Source organism: Barbatula barbatula, assembly GCF_947034865.1.
Source record: "Barbatula barbatula genome assembly, chromosome: 7".
In the NCBI taxonomy this organism is placed as follows: Eukaryota; Metazoa; Chordata; class Actinopteri; order Cypriniformes; family Nemacheilidae; genus Barbatula; species Barbatula barbatula.
Window position 1 is genome coordinate 65,857 of NC_136770.1, and position 23,008 is coordinate 88,864.

The window sequence follows — 23,008 nt, forward strand, 5'->3', positions numbered from 1 at the left end:
TATATGTATATATATATATATATATAAGGAAAAATAAGAGGCAGGATGATTTGATAAACATGTGTAAAGACGGATTGAAAGTGAACACTAAATCTAATTCATGTTAAATTCTCAGATTAACACACAATTCACCAGAAGAGTTGGTCGGTTTCTTTAAGAACATCATCACCGTGTGTTTACATGACAGTTCTGACGATATTTTTGACAAACAATAATGGTGTAATCTGTAAAACAGTCACTTTTGAATGTGTTTGCATCAATTCTGAAACCCATCATCATCTCACGTCACCGGCTTCTGTGCCACAACAACAGAAACATCATTCAGGATTATTAAATGAAAGTAAATTAAATAGAGGGAATGTAACCATACACAGTCATATTTAGAATATACGGTGGTCCTAACAAGTCACTGGACACGTGATGTTTCTACAACATACAGACATTGTGAATTACAAGCAAAGCGATGAGCGCCACGCTGAGCACATGTGGGTTGGTTGAGAACAGGACAGATGCTTTGGAGGTAGTACTTCATAACGGACTACAGCTATACATGTCAGTGGTGCAAGAGTTCATAACAATGCTTTACATTGACAGATCCTGATATCTATGGAGCAATCACATCATCAGACTAAGGAAAGAAAGGAAACGTCAGCGCGTCCTCTAGAGTACGAGTTGTAGAGTAACTCTGTCCACTACAGTAAAGATTCACATCAGAAACAGTCACTCTTCCATCGACACACATGCAGGAAGATACGAGCCCTTCACCCACAGACTCTTTCAATGAAGATGTGCTGGACAAACGTCAAGCGAGACGTCATCAGAGGCGGGCTGCCCAATCACGCTCTTTCACCGTTATGAATCCGCTGATGGCGCTTCAGTTCCCCCGACCGGAAGAAATTCTTGCCGCACTGCGCGCAGTGGAACGGCCTCTCGCCCGTGTGGATGCTCTGGTGACCCTTCAGACGCTCCAGCCTGGAGAAACTCTTGTCGCACTGGTTGCACTGGTACGGCTTTTCCCCTGTGTGGATTCTCCGGTGTTCTTTCAGGTGTCCGGACTCAGAGAAGCTCTTCCCGCACTGGAAGCACTGGTAGGGTCTCTCGCCCGTGTGGGTTCTGTAATGCCTCTTCAGGTCACCGGATCGAAAGAAACTTTTCTCACACAGGGTGCAACGGTGGGGTCTCTCTCCCGTGTGAATGCGCTGGTGCCCCCTCAAATGTCCGGAATCTGAGAAGGTTTTGCCACACTGGAGGCATTTGTATGGCCGCTCACCGCTATGGATTCTCAGGTGCCGTTTGAGGTCTCCAGACCTGTAGAAGCGCTTGGCGCACTGGGAACACTGGTAAGGCCTCTCGCCCGTGTGCATCCTCTCGTGCTGTTTCAGGTGGCCCGAATCTGAGAAATTCTTGCCGCACTGCAGACAGTGGTAGGGACGCTCTCCTGTGTGAATTCTCTCGTGCCGTTTCAGGTCCCCTGAAGTGGGAAAATTCTTACCGCACTGAAAGCAAGGGAACGGCCTTTCTCCGCTGTGTATTCTCTGATGTCTCTTAATATCGTTGATTCGGAAGTATTTGTCGCACTCCTGGCAGTGGTACGGTCTGTCCGCGGAGGGGCGGCTGTTCGGTTTGGGCGGATTCGTGATTTTAGGATTCACTCCACCGCAGCAGGCCGTCAGGCACTCTCCGGTCTGCTGCTGAAGATGCTGAGCTGGGAATGAGATAAACAGCACATTAATGTAAGGGGGGGTGAAATATGGTTTCAGCAATTCTGACTTCTTAGCAACGTGATGGATTCTCATGTTGAACATAAGCAAAGTGTCAAAAAACAAGTTGAACGTATAACGTAGCATTTCAATGCCAAATACACTGTGCTTTTGTACAAGTTCTGGAAAGTTTTTTCTTTTTCAAACGCGGTTCTTTGTTACGTAACAGATGTCCTTATACCTTTCATTAGCAAATTCCCCGGAACTGCACACATTTACATTTTATCCAAAGCGACTTACATCGCATTATACTATACATTGGTTTCTAAATATGTGCAATCCCTGGGATTGAGCCCAAGAGCTTGTTGTTGTTAACGCCAAGCTCTTACCACTGAGCTACAGGAAAGCACATCCACCAGAATGAGAGCGAGTGAAAGAGCAGGCTTATCAATGTGCTTTGTTGGAGTTACAGAAGTTCAGCTGTGCATGTGTGCTTGTTTGTTCACGGCATTTCGGTAATGAATGTTACATAAACGGTGGATACAACGCTTGATTTTTTCTAGTTTGAAACTGACAGATGGAGCAGTCCTAGTGCTAAAAGATGCCGGTCATGAACTGGATGTGAATCTACAGTTATGCATGGATTACGGGTTAGTATGATGTATTGAGTGCTCGTGCTTTAGTTCCGTCTATGTTTTGCCTCCAGGACTCCTAGGCTGTTTTCAGAAATAATCACGTACAGCTGTATGGGTCATTTATAAGTGTGATAAAACTAAAGACTCTTCGGAGATATGAAGCATTTTATACTACTCTATAGGTACTCAAGATAACCGTGATTGGCATAAACTGCATGAATAACCTCTGCTTTGAATTACTGTACATAACATATCAAAGTCAAGACATTTTAATTCACAATATTTCTATAGGCAGCCACAACAACAACAACTTGGATAGACATATTTGTGTTGATTTATGTTTAACTTTTACTTAAAAAACAGGTAGTATGCTTTACTGTGGCTCAGTGAAATGCACAAATGTATGTGTAGGATGTTTTATGTTCAATGTTTTGTCACCCACCTACTGTAATATATTAAAATGTTTATGCAGGTTAAATTTAAAACAACTAACCAAAAGAATATAAAGGTAAACATTCAGTGACTTAATTAGATCCATTGCTCTTTTATCTAATCAATTGCTAAATAGATGTGTTGCTCAAAAATGCACAAATGTTCTAGATTTGTTTGTGACTAGCCAAAATAGAACAAAAACTTAAGTTATAAAATACAAAAACAAGATCTCAGTACCTTTTCTGCAATCACATCTCAGATATTGTGGGCCTTTTTGAGCATTCATTATTTTGACAGATTTCTTTAAGACAATCCCGCATTCTTCTCATACCAGCAGTAAGTGTAACACAAGCACCAGAAGAATCAAATAAGGAACAAGTGGTGAATGATGTTAACACATAAATCTGACAATGCACCAGAAATTAAGTCCATCAACTCTAAATCAACTCTATCCTCGTCATTTACTCGCCCTCGTACTTTTCTAAAGTCTCTAGAAACATCATTCATGTTTAAGTCGCCGTCCATAAAAGGAAAAGTTGAGTGAATATATGTCGACGAAATCATGAAAGCGTGAAGATACTAACCGAAGTGAAAGAAATCCTCCACGCTTTCGTCTTCCTCCTTGACTTTCACTCCGATCTGGCGGCCGTAGTGCTGAAACGGGGCTGAGGGGAGAAATTTGGGGCTAGAAGAGAGAGTCTGGGGCAGTTTGGGGTTTGACGAGAGAGCCTGGGGTACTTTAGTGTTTGACGAGAGAGCCTGGGGCAGTTTGTTCCCGAAATCCTAAAACAAGAGTGAGAAGACGACAAAGCCCGCGGGCCACGTCAGACAATATCGCACAACACACATCTGTACATTACCTTTACATTAAAGCGGATGATCTCCAGAGATTAAATCAATGTTCATAACATCATTCAATGCAGTCCAGTCCAGTCGGGCAAACGCGTGCGAGCGCTGAACACAAGCAGCCGTTTAACAGCCCGTTTTCTCCGTTAATCGGGTTGAGTGAAGCGTTACGCGCGCTGAACACTCACCAGATCCATTCTACACATCCATCTGTCCAGATTATTATCCAAATTCATCGGAGAACCAGAACCAGCAGAAATCTGATATTCACCGGAACTCCTTCCTGTTTACCGCGAGCAGGACAAACACCAGCCAGCGACCCCTGCTGACCCGGAGGACACACGCGACACAAAATAAACTACTGGACACAATTCAGAGAAACAACAGATTGTTCTTTCGCAATAAACAGACGGTAAAGTCTTCAGTCCTAAAACAATTGTGTCAGGTCTTCTTAACAAGCGATATGTGTTCTTTAGACAACATTTGATCAGATTTAAGTGAAACGTTTAATGTTGAAGTTTAGGTTGACAGCCATCAGTATAGATCATAAGTTACACGCTTTCTCCATAGAAAAGTTGTTTCTCGGTCAACAGAGAACATTTCGAGCCCAGATTGTCAGATCGAGCGCTCGTTGTGTCATTAAAGAGAATAAACAACGAAACATCTCACGAGCGCGTGAATCAACGTGTCCACAGCGGCGCTCCGTATATGAACATCAACCGAACCGAACCGAATGAACGGAACATTAACCGAACCGAATGAACGGAACATCAACCGAACCGAATGAACGGAACTGAATGTCGTTCCGTGAACATCAGCCGAAATAACGGAGCCGTAATACAGCCGCTCGTGATTTCCGTCATTGACTCGCGCGCGTCGCTGCGGGTGAGTCTGTGTGTCATTTACTTTCATGGGTTTAACGTGTAACGACGGATGCTCGCGCTCCAGATGTGCGGCAGATCCGCCCTCGCGCAGCATCACGAACCGGGCGACATTTTCTTTTCTCTTTAATGTTCATCTTGCGATTGTTCGTCTTGTGTTAAAGCGTCTTAATTCGATTGTGATGATTATTACTGTTTCAGTGTTCGGCTGTGATGATTGACAGGCTGTCAGTTTCCCTTGACACACGTCACATTAGACTGCTGCAGCATTAGGGTTGGTGTTGGTGACGTGTATTCTTCTTACACACTTTTATTTTCCTGAATTTTAAGACTGTGATTTGCAGGCCTGAAACAGTCATGGAAGCGAATACAACAATTGGTTCATTTTAACAAGCATGGGTCAATACATTTTCAAAACGTTTCACAACACATACACACTGTATTACCAACATGAATCTTATTGGCCCAACTGTTCATTTGACCTCAAAACAAAACACTTCTTAAATGTATTAAAATGGCCTTATTTACACTTATTCCAGAACAGCACGTATAACAGTTCTCATCAGATAAGAAACTCCACACTCATAACACACAGACAACTAAAAACAGTCAAACCTGAGAGCATTGCCGTCAATGATGAACTTCTGTCCTTGAAGTAGGCTATCTTATTACTCAACAATGGTTGTAATATGTTTCAAAAGGTCATGTAAACATATTGTATTGTACTGTAACATGTAGTGAAGTTGAAGAACACTCATCTCACTATAGGGCTGCTCCATTATGACAAAAATCATAATCGAGATTATTTTGGCCAATATTGAGATCCCGATTATTTAACACGATTACTCATTAACCTTTAAAACAAAATAGAAAATAAAACAAACTTGCCTTTTAAACTTTGAATTTATCTGAAAAATTAATTTAAAGAAATATCACTCATGATGAAGTGTAAAGAAAAGGGTGCGCTGTGGATTTATACTACAAGAAAGAGAGGATCCTTGCAAAATGGAATGCGGCACAATAATCGTTAACTTCTATTATTTAGTGTTTGTAATTGATGAAGGCCAAAATTAAGATTAATTTTCGATGAATTACACAGCCCTATCTCACTATTTCTTTGGATGGATGGAGATTTAATCTTTCTCAGACCAGTGATCATCACTCTTGGTCCCCTTTTACTAAACATGGTAATTCAGCAAACATTGTAATACAAAGTCTGCTTTATTGTCCATTCTGCCACATGTACAGTACATACATATAGAGGATTGAAATTGCATTATTCTCAAACCAATGGTGCATACAAATAACACTAACACAGAATCAAAATATATAAAAACTTTACAATCAGGGATATTTAAAAAAGGAAAAGAAGATGAATAATGGCAGAGTGCAAACCAATGAAATATACAACAGTGTAGATGTGAGGTAGTGCATATGCTTATCGGTCTGTATACAGCACACCTGTACACCTACAGTTAATGTTTTTCATGTGGGTCTTATATTATGACTTTTATTTTGACACTTTACACTGTGTTTTTAACAGTAGCTTTTCTGAAATGAAAAGTAAACTTTCTGAGAAGATCTGGAGATGCAGTCCGTTTGTTCTTATCCCACAGACGCGTCACACACGCACTCATTCATTCTGACAAACACAGATCATATTTGTAAACCGCAGTTGATGTTATTTGCAACACGTTCAGAACTTTGTTGTTTGTTCAGCGCTAAATTTAGATTTCTAAAAATTTGCCGCATTATTGGCCTCTTGGGCAGACGTAAACACAGCTGGTCCTGAGGTCATTCCCCCTTCGTTATTTTAACACTGTTTAAAACATGTGACATGTGATGTAATGAGCGTATAAACACGGTCAACTTTAATGGAAGATGATGATTGAATTATCATGTTTAATAAAGAGTCCAGTGGGTGATGTAAAGTCATGCTACATTCATCATAACATTTCTTTTCACAGGCAGGCACAGTGTGAGGGATGTCCACCCCAGAGCCCCCGCTAGGAGGGACTCCGTGTCCAGGACCCTCGCCCGGTCCTGGACCTTCTCCTGTGGCCATTCTGGGTTCAGGGCTGTCTCCTGGATCTTCGCAAACTATGATGGGTCCCAGCCTCGGACCCCCGACTTCAACAGGACACACTTTTACTCAACAAGGATCTACAGCATACAGCCAGGAGAACCTACACCAACTGCATAAGGTCAGAAGCTGATTGGGTTGTGAAACACAACTTCTACCACACACTCGTGCTTTTATGTTCCGCTTTGAGTGTAAGTCTTTGTGTTGGTCCTAAAGTCTGTGGAGGAGAATCTTGCAGAAGATGGTCGTTTTGCTCAGATGAAGGTTGTTCCCATGAGGTCGGGACACAGTGGTCTGGTGGTGCGTCCCGGCAGCCCGATGGAGCTGCATTCTCAAGGTTCGCTTGAAGCGCTGCTTAACCTTTTTCATGATGAGATTTGTCTTTTTCAGACGGGTTATTCATTTTTCCTATAGAGTTATGTCTTCTGTAAAGCACATTGGGAAAAGCGCAATCAATTCATTTAGTTGCACCCCCAGCCTGGGAAGCACATCTTTTCGCCCCATTTGACATTAAGTCTTTTGCTCAATTTTAAATGCATGATGATGTTTTTTTTGTGCACTCAATTCCAGACACATGAAAGTGAACAATTTTCAGATTTGTCCTGCTTCACTCCCGCAGGTTACCCATCCCCGCTGGGCTCTTCTGAACACGTGTCCAGTCCTGTGTCTGCCAGCGGTCCTCCATCCACTCCTCTCCTGTCCACCACATTAGAGGGCGCTGACACCCAACCTTTACAGCAGAGTCGCCCGGGGACCCAAAGTGCTGCCGGTGGCTCGCCGGCCACCCCGACACCCTTCAACCAGAGTCAGCTGCATCAGCTGCGGGCTCAGATCATGGCGTATAAGATGCTGGCTCGTGGACAGCCGCTCCCAGAGCACCTGCAGATGGCGGTGCAGGGCAAGCGACCCATGCCTGGCATGCAGCAGGGGCAGTCTTTGTCTGGTTTGCCCCCTGCAGGCGGCGGCAGTGCTGGATACAGCCGAGGGCACGGTAAGATACCACGTTTATGTTGTTTCATTTGGTCATCCTGGCATGAACTCTCAACATCCTTGTCTGCCTTGTGGTGATTTAAGTAAAGGGTTTAGTTTGTACCGGTTGCTCCGCAGGGATGATGGGTCCCAACATGCCCCCACCTGGACCTTCTGGAGTCTCGTCTGGTGTTCAGGGCCAGAATCACATTGGACCCCCAAAACCATGGCCCGAGGGTGATGACACACACACACACATAAATCTTCAGCAAGCTTTTGTTAATGAAATAAAACTAAATGTCGTCATTATAAGGGGTTTACCATCAGCTGTTTTCTGTATGACAGGTCCTATGATTAATGCCGCCACTCCCTCAAATGCCCCTCAGAAACTGATGCCCCTGCAGCCCACCGGACGGCCCTCGCCCGCACCCCCTTCGGTGCCACCAGCCGCCGCCCCTGTCATGCCGCCTCAAACCCAGTCACCAGGGCACCTGTCCCACCCGTCTCAATCTACAACCATCATCCCCCTGCACCAGAAACAGAACCGCATAACACCCATTCAGAAGCCCTGCGGTCTAGACCCGGTGGAGATACTTCAGGAGAGAGAGTACAGGTGAGGAGCCTGTTCTCAAACTCTTAAACAGTAGAGGCTTAAAATCACATTTACATTTAGTCATTTAGCGGACGTTTTTATCCAAAGCGACTTACAGAGAGTTCAGGGAGCAATAAGTGATATGTCATACAGGAGCAATAGTACAATAGGTGCTAATACAAAGATACTAGTTTCAACAAAAGCCAGAACAATACCTGTTGAGAGAAGAGAGAGGGTTAGTGTACATTAAATATATATATTTTTTTTTCATTTGTCTGTCAACTATTCACAGAAGAGGTGTGTTTTAAGTAGTTTTTTGAAGGTTGTGAGAGATGTGGTTGACCGGACCGTGTTTCGGAAGAATGTTCCACCAGGAAGTAGTTGTGAAGGAGAATGAGGAGGAAAGAGATTTACTGCACTTATGAGAAGGCATTACAAGGTGCCGCTGGTTTCCTGAACGCAAGGTTCTTGATGGAGTGTAGGAGGGTGTGAAAGTATGCCGGTGCAGATCCAGTGACAGTCCTGAAGGCAAACTTTAGTGACTTGAATACAGGCTTCAACCGGTAGCCAGTGGAGAGAGATGAGCAGGGCGGGACGAGAGCTGTGAGGGATAGGCGCGAGGCCGGTCACGTGAGTGATTATGAGCATCAGCTGTGAGTGCACCGGTCTCGCATCTCTCACAGAGGAGCTCAGGAAGCATAAGAGAGGAGCGACAGGAGTGTATGACGAGAGAGGACCGGGCCAGGACATATGTTCAGTTTGTGTTTATGTTTTAGGTCTTTTACCACATGTTTGGTGTTTGTTTTATGTGCTTAAAGTTTTGTTAAATGTTTGCTGGTTCCCGCCTCCTTCCCTTTTATGGAACTTTGTTACAGCGTCACATGAGCCCGTTTGGGCTGTTGGAAGATGAGGCGTGCTGCTGCGTTTTGAACCAGCTGAAGTGGTTTGATAGCCTTTGCAGGAAGACCAGCAAGGAGAGCATTGCAGTAGTCCAATCTTGAGATTACCAGGGCCTGGACAAAGAGTTGTGCCGCATGCTCAGTGAGGAAGGGTCTAACCTTTCTAATTTTGAATAAGTCTTTGAAATGTGATCATTGAAGGACAGCTGTTCATCAATTATGACTCCGAGGTTCCTGGCTGTTTTGGTGTGCCGGAAACACGAGTAGTTCTGTCTTGGCCGGGTTCAGCTGGAGGTGATGCTCTTTCATCCAAGCTGAGATGAGTTAATAAATTTTTCACGATTATCATCCAAAATCATGAGTTAAACAATCTTCACTTGTCCTCTGGCAAAAGAAAACGTGATATTGATCAGTTCTTTAAAGCAGGGGTTTTCAAACTTTTAATGCCAAGGACCCCCAAATATGTTTAACCATTCGCGAGGGATCCCCTTTCTAAAAATACATTTTGTATAAAGAAGCATTTAAACTGTCAGACAAGTAGTAAGTGTGATATTATAAAGACAGCATATTGTTTGAAAAAGTTAAACTGGAATAATCTTCTGTATAGTTTTACAACTTTTGCTGTCTTTAGTTTCTCTTTTCTGGGGACCCCTTAAACCATTCTGGGGGTCCCCAGACCCTAGTTTGAAAACCCCTGCTTTAGAGAACAATATCCATCATGACAGGAAGTAATCATTTGTTTGATGATTCCTGCCTTGATCCTCAAAGCTACAAACATTTGACAAGTTTCAATTCAAAAGGTGCTTTTGAGATAGAAATTAGCTCTGGTGATATTTGTTAACATTTAAAAGATTGTTGAAAAGGATGCCGGTTTGTGCCAAACATATTTCATGTGAATAACATCACTGACATTTTTAATCGCAGAGCCGCTCATAAAGAGACAAGAGTAGATGATGAATGCCCTGTAATATATATTCAGAAAACAGACAATACAGCAGCATTCACACGTGTTCATTTCATAGAGAGTTCTAACCTGTTCAATGTTTTTTCCAAATCATGTGTTGTTTTCAATAGGGGAAGAAAGAAGAGAATATTATCCTAGAGTAAATATTCAGATATCACAGAAGTGCGTGAATGACACGGTGATGTTCCGCAGGCTTGAAGCTCGTATCGCTCACCGCATTCAGGAGCTGGAGAATCTGCCCGGCTCTCTTGCTGGAGATTTACGCACCAAAGCGACGATTGAGTTAAAAGCTCTGCGACTGCTCAACTTCCAGAGACAGGTGACAGATGGAGAGCCAATGAGATGCTTGTGATTTAGTGCCCATGTCACCCTCTTGAAATATCTGAAAGATTTACTCTTTGGTTCACAGCTGAGGCAGGAGGTGGTGGTGTGCATGAGGCGTGATACAGCCTTAGAAACATCACTGGATGCTAAAGCCTACAAGCGCAGTAAAAGACAGTCGCTACGAGAAGCCCGGATCACCGAGAAACTGGAGAAACAGCAGAAGATTGAGCAGGAGCGAAAGCGCAGACAGAAACATCAGGCATGACCACGTTTACAGTCAGAGATTGAGATCCGATTCAGAACTTGAAATAAAGAGAAATGATGTCCCATCCAAAACATGGCTGAGAAAAATATTGGAATATTATTATATTCTAATCACTTTTTAAAAATGAAAACCCAGGCTTCAGACATATGATGAACACTATAGACCAACGTCATGTGATCCTTACTCACTGAGACATTATGAATGTAGCCGTGAGCAGGAGAGCGGCCCTGATGAGTGATGAATGGACGTCTAGAGCCGGGGTCCACAAACTGTGTCTCGTGACTACATTTTGTATATATAACGGGTGTGTTTGCAGATTCAAACTGGCCGCCAGTCGACTTTGTGTGTGCTACCCACTGGAGTCTCGACCCTCAGCTCTAGAGGTCCATGCATCACATGTCAGAGGTCAGCCATGTTTTTGCAGAATACAGCAGATGAGACACGGCAAGTTGTATTTTTGTTTTTTTCACTCAAAACAGTGTGAAATATCTGTATGTTTCAGAACTCATGTATTGTGACACGTGTCGTATCGTGAGGCCCTTGCCAATACACAGCCTTAATCCAAAATCAAAACATTGTGGTTGTATTGTTGGTTGAACATTTCCCATAATTCATTGTGCTCTGGTGCAGGAATATCTCAACAGTATCCTGCAGCACGCCAAGGACTTCAAGGAATATCATCGCTCTGTCACCGCCAAGATCCAGAAGCTGAGCAAAGCCGTGGCCACTTACCACGCCAACACCGAGAGAGAGCAGAAGAAGGAGAACGAGAGGATAGAGAAAGAGAGAATGAGAAGACTCATGGTAAATACACATACACACACGCACACACACACACACACCTGTGCAGAGTTGAGTGTTGTGTGTCTCTGCCATAGGCTGAAGATGAGGAGGGTTACCGGAAGCTCATCGATCAGAAGAAAGACAAGCGTCTTGCGTATCTCCTCCAGCAGACGGATGAATATGTGGCTAACCTGACAGAGCTCGTCCGCGCTCACAAAGCTGTACAGGCTCTGAAGGAGAAGAAGAAGAAGAAGAAGAAGAAAAAGAAGAAGTTGGAGAGCGCTGATGGACAGACTGGTGCTCTGGGACCTGATGGAGAGGTTGGTGAGCTTTATGTGGTTTGAGGATATAAACGTGCTGTAGTGTATAATGATGAGCTCTCTATGTGAAATAATAACCATTAAAGAGGTCCACTGCGTCTGTAGAGTAAAACATCTAATCACAATAGAAGTTAATAATAAACCTTGAAACACCATAAATGTTACATGATGCAGCTCAACCGATAGGATAAAAACATACCCATAGTTCTAATATGGTGATGTGTGGTTGCTCATGGACAAGCGCCTGTGGTGATTATGATGATGTCATGATGGTGATGTCATGATGGGGATGATGTCATGATGATGGTGATGATGTTTGAAGCCTCTGGATGAGACGAGTCAGATGAGTGATCTTCCAGTGAAGGTGATTCATGTGGAAAGCGGGAAGATTCTCACCGGAGTGGATGCTCCTAAAGCCGGACAGCTGGACACATGGTTAGAAATGAATCCTGGGTAAGACTCAACACCAGTCCGCCATCAGTGTGATATTTGACACGATCGACTGATGGATTGATTGATCGTTGTTTCTCTGTCTCAGTTATGAAGTGGCTCCACGATCAGACAGTGAAGATTCTGGATCAGAGGAGGATGAGGTAACACAAACAAACTCGTGTTCAATCAACGAATGTTCCATTGGGCCTGATGAACATACTAATGAAATAAAACATCATCAGAAAAACAGAAGCGCTCCCGGTTTGAATGAGGTTTTATTAAACAGGAAGAGGAAGAGGAACCTCCAGCGCTGCTGCCTTCTCAAAGTACAGAAGAGAAGAAGAAGATTCCAGATCCAGATAGTGAAGATGTGTCAGAGGTGGACGTTCGGCACATCATCGAGTGAGAACAACAACACCATCACCTCTGCTCTTATTACACACGCAATCGTCATAGTGTGTGAGTGTGTATTTACCCTGTGTGTGTGTGTTGTGCAGACATGCCAAGCAGGATGTTGATGATGAGTACGGCAGCGCTGCGTTTGCTCGCGGCTTACAGTCATATTACGCCGTGGCTCATGCGGTCACTGAGAGAGTGGACAAACAATCGTCTCTCATGATCAACGGTCAACTCAAACAATACCAGGTCAACCTGTCTCGCTCACGCACACACACACAGATAATGAATGATGGGATTGGTGCTGATGGGAATTGGTGTGTTACAGATCAAGGGTTTGGAGTGGCTGGTGTCTCTCTATAATAATAATCTCAACGGGATTCTGGCTGATGAGATGGGTTTGGGGAAGACGATACAAACCATCGCTCTCATCACATACCTGATGGAGAACAAGCGTCTGAACGGGCCGTATCTCATCATTGTGCCGCTCTCGTCAGTGTTTATCCGTGTGTTTCACATCATCTAACTGTCTTTGTGTGTGTCTCATGTGATCTCTCTCTTTCTCCAACAGGACTCTGTCAAACTGGGTCTATGAGTTTGATAAATGGGCGCCTTCTGTTGTAAAAGTCTCGTACAAGGCAAGTGAAACGTTGTAAGTTTAAAGTTGGTAGAAACCTGTACGTTTTTCTGGATGGTTATTAACGTCATAAATGACATGCAGATATAACGTGATGATAGAGCATTTTGTCCAGTGACTAAACATTTAACAACCTACTGTGTGTGTGTTGTGTCAAGTTGTCTTCTGTTCACCCCATCTCATCCCGTCACGTTTTCTTGCTTTCTTCACAATGTGGTATATACAGTACAGTACAGTACACACTAATACATTATAGATATAGAATTGATTCATTCAGTTCTTCAGTTGTTTGTAATTAAATGATTAATCTAGTTTGTTTTGTTGTAGTGATGTGTAGTGTTCGTTCAGACACTAAACAGATGTTTGTGTGTGTGTGTATGTTTTTGTTTGGTATGACAACCTCAAAACATTATTTAACAGACTTTAATGGTGAAATACTGCTGTGATATGGTGTCTGTAAATGAATGTTCAGGTGTGATGTGATTTGTGTTCAGGGATCTCCTGCAGCTAGAAGAGCTTTTGTACCGCAGCTGCGCAGCGGCAAGTTCAACGTTCTACTCACCACATACGAATACATCATTAAAGACAAACAGATTCTGGCAAAGGTAAGTCAGACAACAGCGTGTGTGTCATGTGTCTGTCACAGAGACGCTGATGAGCTGGTGTGGTGCCGCACAGATTCGCTGGAAGTATATGATAGTGGATGAAGGTCATCGTATGAAGAATCATCACTGTAAACTGACGCAGGTGTTGAACACACATTATTTGGCTCCGCGCCGCGTGCTGCTCACAGGTACGCCGCTGCAGAATAAACTGCCTGAACTCTGGGCTCTTCTCAACTTTCTGCTGCCCACCATCTTCAAGAGCTGCAGCACATTTGAGCAGTGGTTCAACGCCCCCTTCGCCATGACCGGAGAGAAGGTCAGAACCTTTCCTGAGGGGCCGAGTCTCACATGACGGACACCAGTGACGTGCTTCTGTCGTCTCTTAGGTGGATCTGAACGAGGAAGAGACCATCCTGATAATTCGTCGTCTGCATAAGGTGCTCCGCCCCTTCCTGTTACGCCGACTGAAGAAAGAGGTGGAGGCACAACTGCCAGAGAAGGTGTGTGTGTGTCCTGATAAACATTTACATTTATTCATTTGGCAGACGCTTTTATCCAAAGCGACTTACAAGTAGTTTTTCAAAGTGTCACATTACTGCAGAGCGATCAGGGGTAAGGTGTCTTGCTCAAGGGCCCTTCAGTCATGACCTGCTGGCACTGAGATTAGAACCTTCTGATCACAAGACCAACGCTCTAACCACTAGACCACAGCTGTCCCATAAACCCTTCAGTTTGGGTTTATTAGGGGGTTATAAGTCAAAGCGGGCGGTTCTAGGATTTCGCCCTCAGTGAGTATTTGAAGCTTCTGTACAGGGTTAGTAGTTCCTTTAACTTGATATTTATTTTAATAATAATTATAGAAAATTATATCTCTGTCGTTTTTGTATTTAACTTTTGTAAAATGATTTATTTAACCAATTTTAGTGATATATTTTCTTGTAAACTACACAAAATTGTGGGTGATGGGAAACATAGCATTATTCTCTATTCATGTCTCCTGTGCCCTTGGGAACACAAGTACAAACGCATATTAAAAACAGCGGCACTTAGCGTCTAGGTGCTGCACGTAACATGAGAGAGAGACACGCAACTCTACAATGAATGAAGCTGTTTTAAATAGGAAAATAAACATGTAAAGGGCAATGATGAAAAATCACTTGGTGGCGGCCAGTGTTGATATTGTGGCGGGCCGTCACAAATAAAGAATGTATAGGACACATTGTGTTTTGATAGTTTGAGAGCTGAGATGGCTAAGATGACAAACAGTGGAGCTAAAGCCCACCTAAAAAGTGTCTATAACCGCCCCTGAATCAAAGTAAAAGTTAATGCAGAAAGGTCGGTGACCTGAGTTTGATTCTCGTCTTTGACGAACCCGCTCCCTCATCTCCAACCAATCCTGTCACCTCTTAACTGTGCTTTCCCATTAAAGGCAGAAAAGTCACTAAAGCACAGCTGAAAAGATGCAGAAAGGTTTGTGTGATGCTTTGAATTAGGAGTCAAGTGAGTGTTAAATGTGTGTACAGTGTATTAAAGTTGAAAGGAACACAACATGTGTGTGAGTGTATAAACTGACGAAGGTTCCCTGTGTTCCCAGTAGATTGACTATATAGATCCTGTACAGTTGTACAGTCGTATATAAGACCTATAGATTCACTGGTTCTCGCCATCAATATAGCTTTAGATGGCATCAGGAATGTAACAATGAATAAAGAGTTGTGTTGGGTTGTGTTGGGTTGTGTTGTATTGTCATCACACAGGTGGAGTATGTGATTAAGTGTGACATGTCGGCTCTGCAGAGGGTTTTATATCGACACATGCAGGCTAAAGGAGTTCTGCTCACTGATGGATCTGAGAAAGACAAGAAGGTGATAAAGAATCTCACATCACAACAACAACACACAATACATGCACTGTGTGTGTTTATTAACTGTGTGTGTGTGTGTGTGTGTGTGTGTATGTGTGTGATTATTAACTGTGTGTGTGTGTGTGATTATTAACTGTGTGTGTGTGTTTTTTTTTTAACTGTGAGTGTGTTTATTAACTGTGTGAGTGTGTGAGTGTGTTTATTAACCGTGTGAGTGTGTGTGTGATTATTAACTGTGTGTGTGTGTGTGTGTGTGTGTGTGTTTTTTTTAACTGTGTGAGTGTGTTTATTAACTGTGTGAGTGTGTTTATTAACTCTGTGAGTGTATTTATTAACTGTGTGAGTGTGTTTATTAACTGTGTGAGTGTGTTTATTAACTGTGTGAGTGTGTGTGTGTTTATTAACTGTGTGAGTGTGTTTTTTAACTGTGTGAGTGTGTTTATTAACTGTGTGAGTGTGTTTATTAACTCTGTGAGTGTATTTATTAACTGTGTGAGTGTGTTTATTAACTGTGTGAGTGTGTTTATTAACTGTGTGAGTGTGTTTATTAACTGTGTGAGTGTGTGTGTGTTTATTAACTGTGTGAGTGTGTTTTTTAACTGTGTGAGTGTGTTTATTAACTGTGTGAGTGTGTTTATTAACTCTGTGAGTGTGTTTATTAACTGTGTGAGTGTGTTTATTAACTGTGTGAGTGTGTTTATTAACTGTGTGAGTGTGTTTATTAACTGTGTGAGTGTGTTTATTAACTGTGTGAGTGTGTGTGTGTTTATTAACTGTGTGAGTGTGTTTATTAACTGTGTGAGTGTGTTTATTAACTCTGTGAGTGTATTTATTAACTGTGTGAGTGTGTTTATTAACTGTGTGAGTGTGTTTATTAACTGTGTGAGTGTGTTTATTAACTGTGTGAGTGTGTGTGTGTTTATTAACTGTGTGAGTGTGTTTTTTAACTGTGTGAGTGTGTTTATTAACTGTGTGAGTGTGTTTATTAACTCTATGAGTGTATTTATTAACTGTGTGAGTGTGTTTATTAACTGTGTGAGTGCGTTTATTAACTGTGTGAGTGTGTTTATTAACTGTGTGAGTGTGTTTATTAACTGTGTGAGTGTGTGTGTGTTTATTAACTGTGTGAGTGTGTTTATTAACTGTGTGAGTGTGTTTATTAACTGTGTGAGTGTGTTTATTAACTGTGTGAGTGTGTGTGTGTTTATTAACTGTGTGAGTGTGTTTTTTAACTGTGTGAGTGTGTTTATTAACTGTGTGAGTGTGTGTATTAACTGTGTGAGTGTGTTTATTAACTCTATGAGTGTATTTATTAACTCTATGAGTGTATTTATTAACTGTGTGAGTGTGTTTATTAACTGTGTGAGTGTGTTTATTAACTGTGTGAGTGTGTTTATTAACTGTGTGAGTGTGTGTGTGTTTATTAACTGTGTGAGTGTGTTTATTAACTGTGTGAGTGTGTTTATTAACTGTGTGAGTGTGTTTATTAACTGTGTGAGTGTGTGTGTGTTTATTAACTGTGTGAGTGTGTTTTTTAACTGTGTGAGTGTGTTTATTAACTGTGTGAGTGTGTGTATTAACTGTGTGAGTGTGTTTATTAACTGTGTGAGTGTGTGTGTGTGTGTTTATTAACTGAGTGAGTGTGTTTATTAACTCTGTGAGTGTATTTATTAACTGTGTGAGTGTGTTTATTAACTGTGTGAGTGTGTTTATTAACTGTGTGAGTGTGTTTATTAACTGTGTGAGTGTGATTATTTTCACCATGTGAGTGTGTTTATTAACTGTGTGAGTGTGTTTATTAACTGTGTGAGTGTGTTTATTAACTGTGTGAGTGTGTTTATTAACTGTGTGAGTGTGTGTGTGTTTATTAACTGTGTGAGTGTGTTTATTAACTGTGTGAGTGTGTTTATTAACTGTGTGAGTGTGTTTATTAACTGTGTGAGTGTGTGTGTGTTTATTAACTGTGTGAGTGTGTTTTTTAACTGTGTGAGTGTGTTTATTAACTGTGTGAGTGTGTGTATTAACTGTGTGAGTGTGTTTATTAACTGTGTGAGTGTGTGTGTGTGTGTTTATTAACTGAGTGAGTGTGTTTATTAACTCTGTGAGTGTATTTATTAACTGTGTGAGTGTGTTTATTAACTGTGTGAGTGTGTTTATTAACTGTGTGAGTGTGTTTATTAACTGTGTGAGTGTGATTATTTTCACCATGTGAGTGTGTTTATTAACTGTGTGAGTGTGTTTATTAACTGTGTGAGTGTGTTTATTAACTGTGTGAGTGTGTGTGTGTTTATTAACTGTGTGAGTGTGTTTTTTAACTGTGTGAGTGTGTTTATTAACTGTGTGAGTGTGTTTATTAATTGTGTGAGTGTGTGTGTGTTTATTAACTGTGTGAGTGTGTTTTTTAACTGTGTGTGTGTGTTTATTAACTGTGTGAGTGTGTTTATTAACTGTGTGAGTGTGTTTATTAACTGTGTGAGTGTGTTTATTAACTGTGTGAGTGTGTTTATTAACTGTGTGAGTGTGTTTATTAACTGTGTGAGTGTGTTTATTAACTGTGTGAGTGTGTTTATTAACTGTGTGAGTGTATTTATTAACTGTGTGAGTGTGTTTATTAACTGTGTGAGTGTGTTTATTAACTGTGTGAGTGTGTTTATTAACTGTGTGAGTGTGTGTGTGTTTATTAACTGTGTGAGTGTGTTTTTTAACTGTGTGAGTGTGTTTATTAACTGTGTGAGTGTGTTTATTAACTGTGTGAGTGTGTTTATTAACTGTGTGAGTGTATTTATTAACTGTGTGAGTGTGTTTATTAACTGTGTGAGTGTGTGTGTGTGTTTATTAACTGTGTGAGTTTGTTTATTAACTGTGTGTGTGTTTGTTTCAGGGTAAGGGCGGGACTAAGACATTGATGAACACCATTATGCAGTTGAGGAAGATTTGTAATCATCCATACATGTTTCAGCAGATCGAGGTTTGTGTGTGTGTGCGTTTCTCATGTTGTGTTGTGTTCACTTCTGAGGTTTGCGCGTTTGTTTTTACAGGAATCTTTCTCTGAGCACTTGGGTTTTTCGGGCGGTATAGTTCAGGGGTGAGCATCAATCACATCACATGACACATGAGGCGTTTTTCCTTAAAGTGACCTTCAGTTGACCTTTCGCCCACAGGCTTGACTTATATCGAGCATCAGGAAAGTTTGAGGTGTTGGATCGGATTTTACCCAAACTACGAGCGTCTAACCACAAAGTTCTGCTCTTCTGTCAAATGACCTCACTGATGACCATCATGGAAGATTATTTTGCTTATCGCGGTTTCAAATATCTGCGTCTGGATGGTGAGTTTGTTGTTTGTTTATTGTTTATGATGGTGTAGCGTCACTCTTACCAGTGTTTAACTTCAGTGTGAACTGGTTCTTCACTGCAGACGTGAACGAATGATCCTCCAATCACACGACGGTACAGAAATAAAAGTTAAGCCTTGAAATGTTCAAATGTATTTGGGTGAAATAATATCGTCCTTCAGCTGTTTGGTGGAATATCACTGATTGCACATAATGCGCAGCTACCCTCTCAACAAAATCCATGTTCGCCATTTCGCAATTAGACGTGAGCCGCCAGGCAGAAGCCACTCCCATGACACAAATTTCACGCGCGAATGAAGCGGGTAAAATCCAAATGTTCAAGCGTCCAACTACTCGGGCAAGTCGCGCTTGGTGTGAACACACAGTAACAGTGTTTATTAACACTTGGGCCAGGATTAGACTTGGGTCAGACCCGGCTTGTTTTAGGTCTGCTTTCTTTACACAGAATGTACTTTGTACTAGTAAACACCAGTGGAAAGAACAGTTGCCCACTGCGTGTGTGCAGACGTATCGGACCAACACTGTCGTGGAGTCTGGAAAAAGTCTGGTTTAGAATTGATAGTGAAAGTCAGTGTGTGTGTTTCAGGCACAACTAAAGCAGAGGATCGTGGGATGCTGCTAAAGACCTTCAATGATCCGTCCTCTCAGTATTTTATCTTCTTGTTGAGCACAAGGGCAGGCGGGCTGGGTCTGAATCTGCAGAGCGCCGATACCGTGATCATATTCGACAGCGACTGGAATCCTCACCAGGTCATGATCCCGTCTGTGTCTGGAGAAGAGTTCAGACGTCCTTTATGTGTGTGTGTGTGCTGAACGTTCTGATGTTGTGTGTGCAGGACCTGCAGGCTCAGGACCGAGCGCATCGGATCGGTCAGCTGAACGAGGTGCGAGTTCTTCGTCTTTGCACAGTCAACAGCGTGGAAGAGAAGATACTGGCAGCTGCTAAATATAAGCTGAATGTGGATCAGAAGGTGATCCAGGCTGGCATGTTTGACCAGAAATCTTCAAGTCATGAACGTAGAGCCTTTCTACAAGCCATTCTGGAACACGAGGAGCAAGATGAGGTGAGACGAGCGTCATGTCTGATGCAAACCTTTTGGTTTGAGGCTGTGTCTGTAATTCCTGCTTCAGAGCAAGAACAATCCATTTTTGTATTTCGTTTCATTTGCTGTGTTTTATTCAAAGAAACCTGTGTTTAAAGCTTATACATTCATCTAAAGATGCTTTTCTTAGGCTCAGTTTATAGAGTGCAGATGTTGTGAATGATCAGAAGGTTATTTTCAATCGCTACAGACTCTCTCTCACACACTCATGGTGCATCTTGTTTGAATGTCTGTGTTACACATCTTTGCCTCTGTTGTTCTTCTGAAGGAGGAGGACGAGGTGCCGGATGATGAAACGGTGAATCAGATGATCGCTCGCAGTGAAGAGGAGTTCGACCAGTTCATGGTTTCATTTCACTTCTTTTTCACTTTCATCAAAGTTCAGTCGTAAATCCAAACTCAGTCGAGACACGTTCTCTCTTTCATGCTCTCTCTGCACAGCGCATGGACTTGGATCGCCGCCGCGAGGAAGCCCGCAACCCCAAACGCAAACCTCGTCTGATGGAGGAAGACGAGCTGCCCACATGGATCATGAAGGACGATGCTGAGGTGGAAAGGCTCACCTGTGAGGAAGAGGAGGGGAAGATGTTTGGCCGTGGCTCCCGGCAGAGAAAAGAGGTGGATTACAGCGACTCGCTCACAGAGAAACAGTGGCTGAAGGTCAGATGAGCGTCACATCCATTAACACTTCCCCGTCGGCCGGCGTCTCGCTTTCTCATTGTGTCCTCCTTCATCTCTCAGGCCATCGAGGACGGGACCCTGGAGGAGATCGAAGAAGAGGTGCGACACAAGAAAACAACACGGAAGAGGCGCGATCGGGACGCGGACGCCATTCCTTCCACCTCTGGAGCTTGCGGAGGCAGAGACGACGACAGCAAAAGGCAAAAGAAACGAGGACGTCCGCCAGCTGAGAAACTTTTGCCGAACCCGCCGTCGCTTATGAAGAAGATGAAAAAGATTGTGGATGCCGTTATTAAATATAAGGAAAAGTGAGTGATCAATGCTTCTTGATCCTGTGAATAAAACCAGTACGACAGTGGAAGTGGAACTTAGACACTGCTGACCTGGAATGTGTGTGATTCATCATTACACTTCCCAAATAATCATCTGAGAGTTCTATTGATACTCAATAGTTGTAGTCAGTGACACACTGTATATAAGAAGAATTAGCACACACCTTTACAAATGACAAAATGTTGGTAATAATGAAAAAGATCATACAGGTCGTGACCTTGTCGTTCACTGCCATTGTAACACTAAAATCCTTCTCATCTTTATGATGTTCATGTGTCGTTTTGCAGTAACGGGCGTCAGTTAAGTGAGGTCTTCATTCAGCTGCCATCACGGAAAGAGCTTCCAGAATACTACGAGCTCATCCGCAAACCTGTTGACTTCAGGAAGATCAAGGCGCGTCAGCCAACACACACACACACACACACACACACACGACATTCACTGTCCTATAACCACCACAAGCCTAAACCAAACGCTCAATGTTGTCTGTTGTGTTGGTGCAGGAACGCATCCGCAGTCACAGATACCGCAGTCTGAAGGACCTGGAGAGAGACGTCATGCTGTTGTGTCAAAACGCACAAACCTTTAACCTGGAGGGATCACTGGTTAGATATACAACACATGAAACTAGACAAAGCAGACAAAGCAGGGCTCTAGACAAACCCAAATCTTTTACTACAAGAAAGCTGTTTGCATTTGTAGGTTGAAAACACTTATTTGATGTACCCCCTGTGAAAATCCCACAACAATCAAACACAAAACACACATCCCAACACCTAATAAATAACCACAAATGTTTGCCGTGACTCTCATGTGATCTGTGTGTGTGTGTGTTAGATTTATGAGGACTCCATCGTGCTGCAGTCAGTTTTTACCAGCTTGTGTCAGAAGATTGAGAGAGAAGAAGAGAGTGATGGAGAGGAAAGTGAGGAAGATGATGAAGGTTCAGATTCCGAAAGTCAGTGTTATTCATTAATGCCGGCATCTCACTCTCACATCAATTGGTTGTGTGACGACGAGTGTGTGTCTTTAATCTGTGTGTTTGTGTGCCGCAGCTCGGTCAGTGAAGGTGAAGATTAAACTGAGCCGTAAGGACAGAAGTGCAGAGCGTGGCAGAGGACGCAGAAGAACGGCCAGAACTCGAGCCAAACCCGTCGTCAGTGATGATGATACGGACGAGGAACAGGAGGAGGTGACACATCCTAACAACCAAACACTCACACAGTTTGTAGTAAGCTGATTGTTTGCTCATGTGTTTTTGGGTTCATTCAGGATCGGTCCAACAGCGCCAGTGAAGATGAACAGGGATGAAGATGTTTGTCAGCCATTAACACCAAAACAAATCTGAAATGAAACCAGCCCAGAATATAAATCAGTATCGTATTAAACCCAAATATAATCCCACATCCTCATCATCTCTCATTTCTGAAGAGAAAGACAGAATCTTTCTGACTGAAGTCACAATAGATGTTAGTTTTTATAGTGATGGAGAGAGAAACTGCATTTAGACGTCCTAATGTTTCTGTGACGCTGAAGATTAGACTGTAATGTTTCAGAAGTAGGTTTGTGATCATGTGTTAACTCGTTGTGTAGACGTGCAGTAGACTTGAATTGTGTGTTAGTATCTGATGCACGTGTGTTGACGATGTTTGTTTAGCTGTGATGTGTTTATTTATGTTGCTGCTTTAGAATCTTCATGAATGTTATTGTGTCTATCTCTGACCCGCTCACTGTCTTTAAGTGAATTTCATGTTCTGGCTGCTGTATAATCAATAATGGCATTTGCTGTTGTGTAATGTCGGTTTGTAAAACAAATTCTCTTCCATTGAATTCATTCATTCATCAGATACCATAATAAATAACAAAGCGTTAAAGTCTCTTTGTTTTGTTGTTTTCTGAAATATTTCCA

At 42.5% G+C, this 23,008-nt stretch overlaps 2 protein-coding genes across 2 annotated transcripts; one reads left to right on the forward strand and one right to left on the reverse strand.

Moving 5' to 3' along the window:
* Nucleotides 1–36: 36 nt before the first annotated feature.
* On the reverse strand, nucleotides 37–4,295 carry LOC306896056 (uncharacterized protein). The gene is made up of 3 exons (XM_079459719.1): nucleotides 3,802–4,295; nucleotides 3,352–3,550; nucleotides 37–1,705 (listed from the first exon to the last, which is right to left on the reverse strand). The coding sequence occupies exons 1-3, from the start codon at nucleotides 3,847–3,849 to the stop codon at nucleotides 837–839; spliced, it is 1,116 nt and encodes a 371-aa protein (XP_079315845.1). The 5' UTR covers nucleotides 3,850–4,295; the 3' UTR covers nucleotides 37–836.
* A 69-nt stretch (nucleotides 4,296–4,364) lies between these two features.
* smarca4b (SWI/SNF related BAF chromatin remodeling complex subunit ATPase 4b) lies at nucleotides 4,365–22,978 on the forward strand. Its single transcript, XM_079459720.1, has 33 exons — nucleotides 4,365–4,498; nucleotides 6,462–6,698; nucleotides 6,794–6,914; nucleotides 7,197–7,568; nucleotides 7,685–7,783; nucleotides 7,892–8,159; nucleotides 10,194–10,320; nucleotides 10,411–10,584; nucleotides 11,221–11,394; nucleotides 11,469–11,693; nucleotides 12,016–12,146; nucleotides 12,232–12,286; nucleotides 12,412–12,527; nucleotides 12,623–12,770; nucleotides 12,850–13,013; nucleotides 13,093–13,159; nucleotides 13,653–13,763; nucleotides 13,837–14,079; nucleotides 14,150–14,263; nucleotides 15,521–15,628; nucleotides 18,509–18,595; nucleotides 18,666–18,712; nucleotides 18,789–18,955; nucleotides 19,569–19,732; nucleotides 19,819–20,046; nucleotides 20,354–20,431; nucleotides 20,527–20,745; nucleotides 20,827–21,074; nucleotides 21,387–21,492; nucleotides 21,603–21,704; nucleotides 21,937–22,057; nucleotides 22,155–22,291; nucleotides 22,372–22,978. Exons 2-33 carry the CDS (start codon nucleotides 6,480–6,482, stop codon nucleotides 22,408–22,410), a joined length of 4,779 nt encoding a protein of 1,592 aa, XP_079315846.1. The 5' UTR covers nucleotides 4,365–4,498; nucleotides 6,462–6,479; the 3' UTR covers nucleotides 22,411–22,978.
* The last annotated feature ends 30 nt before the right edge of the window (nucleotides 22,979–23,008 follow it).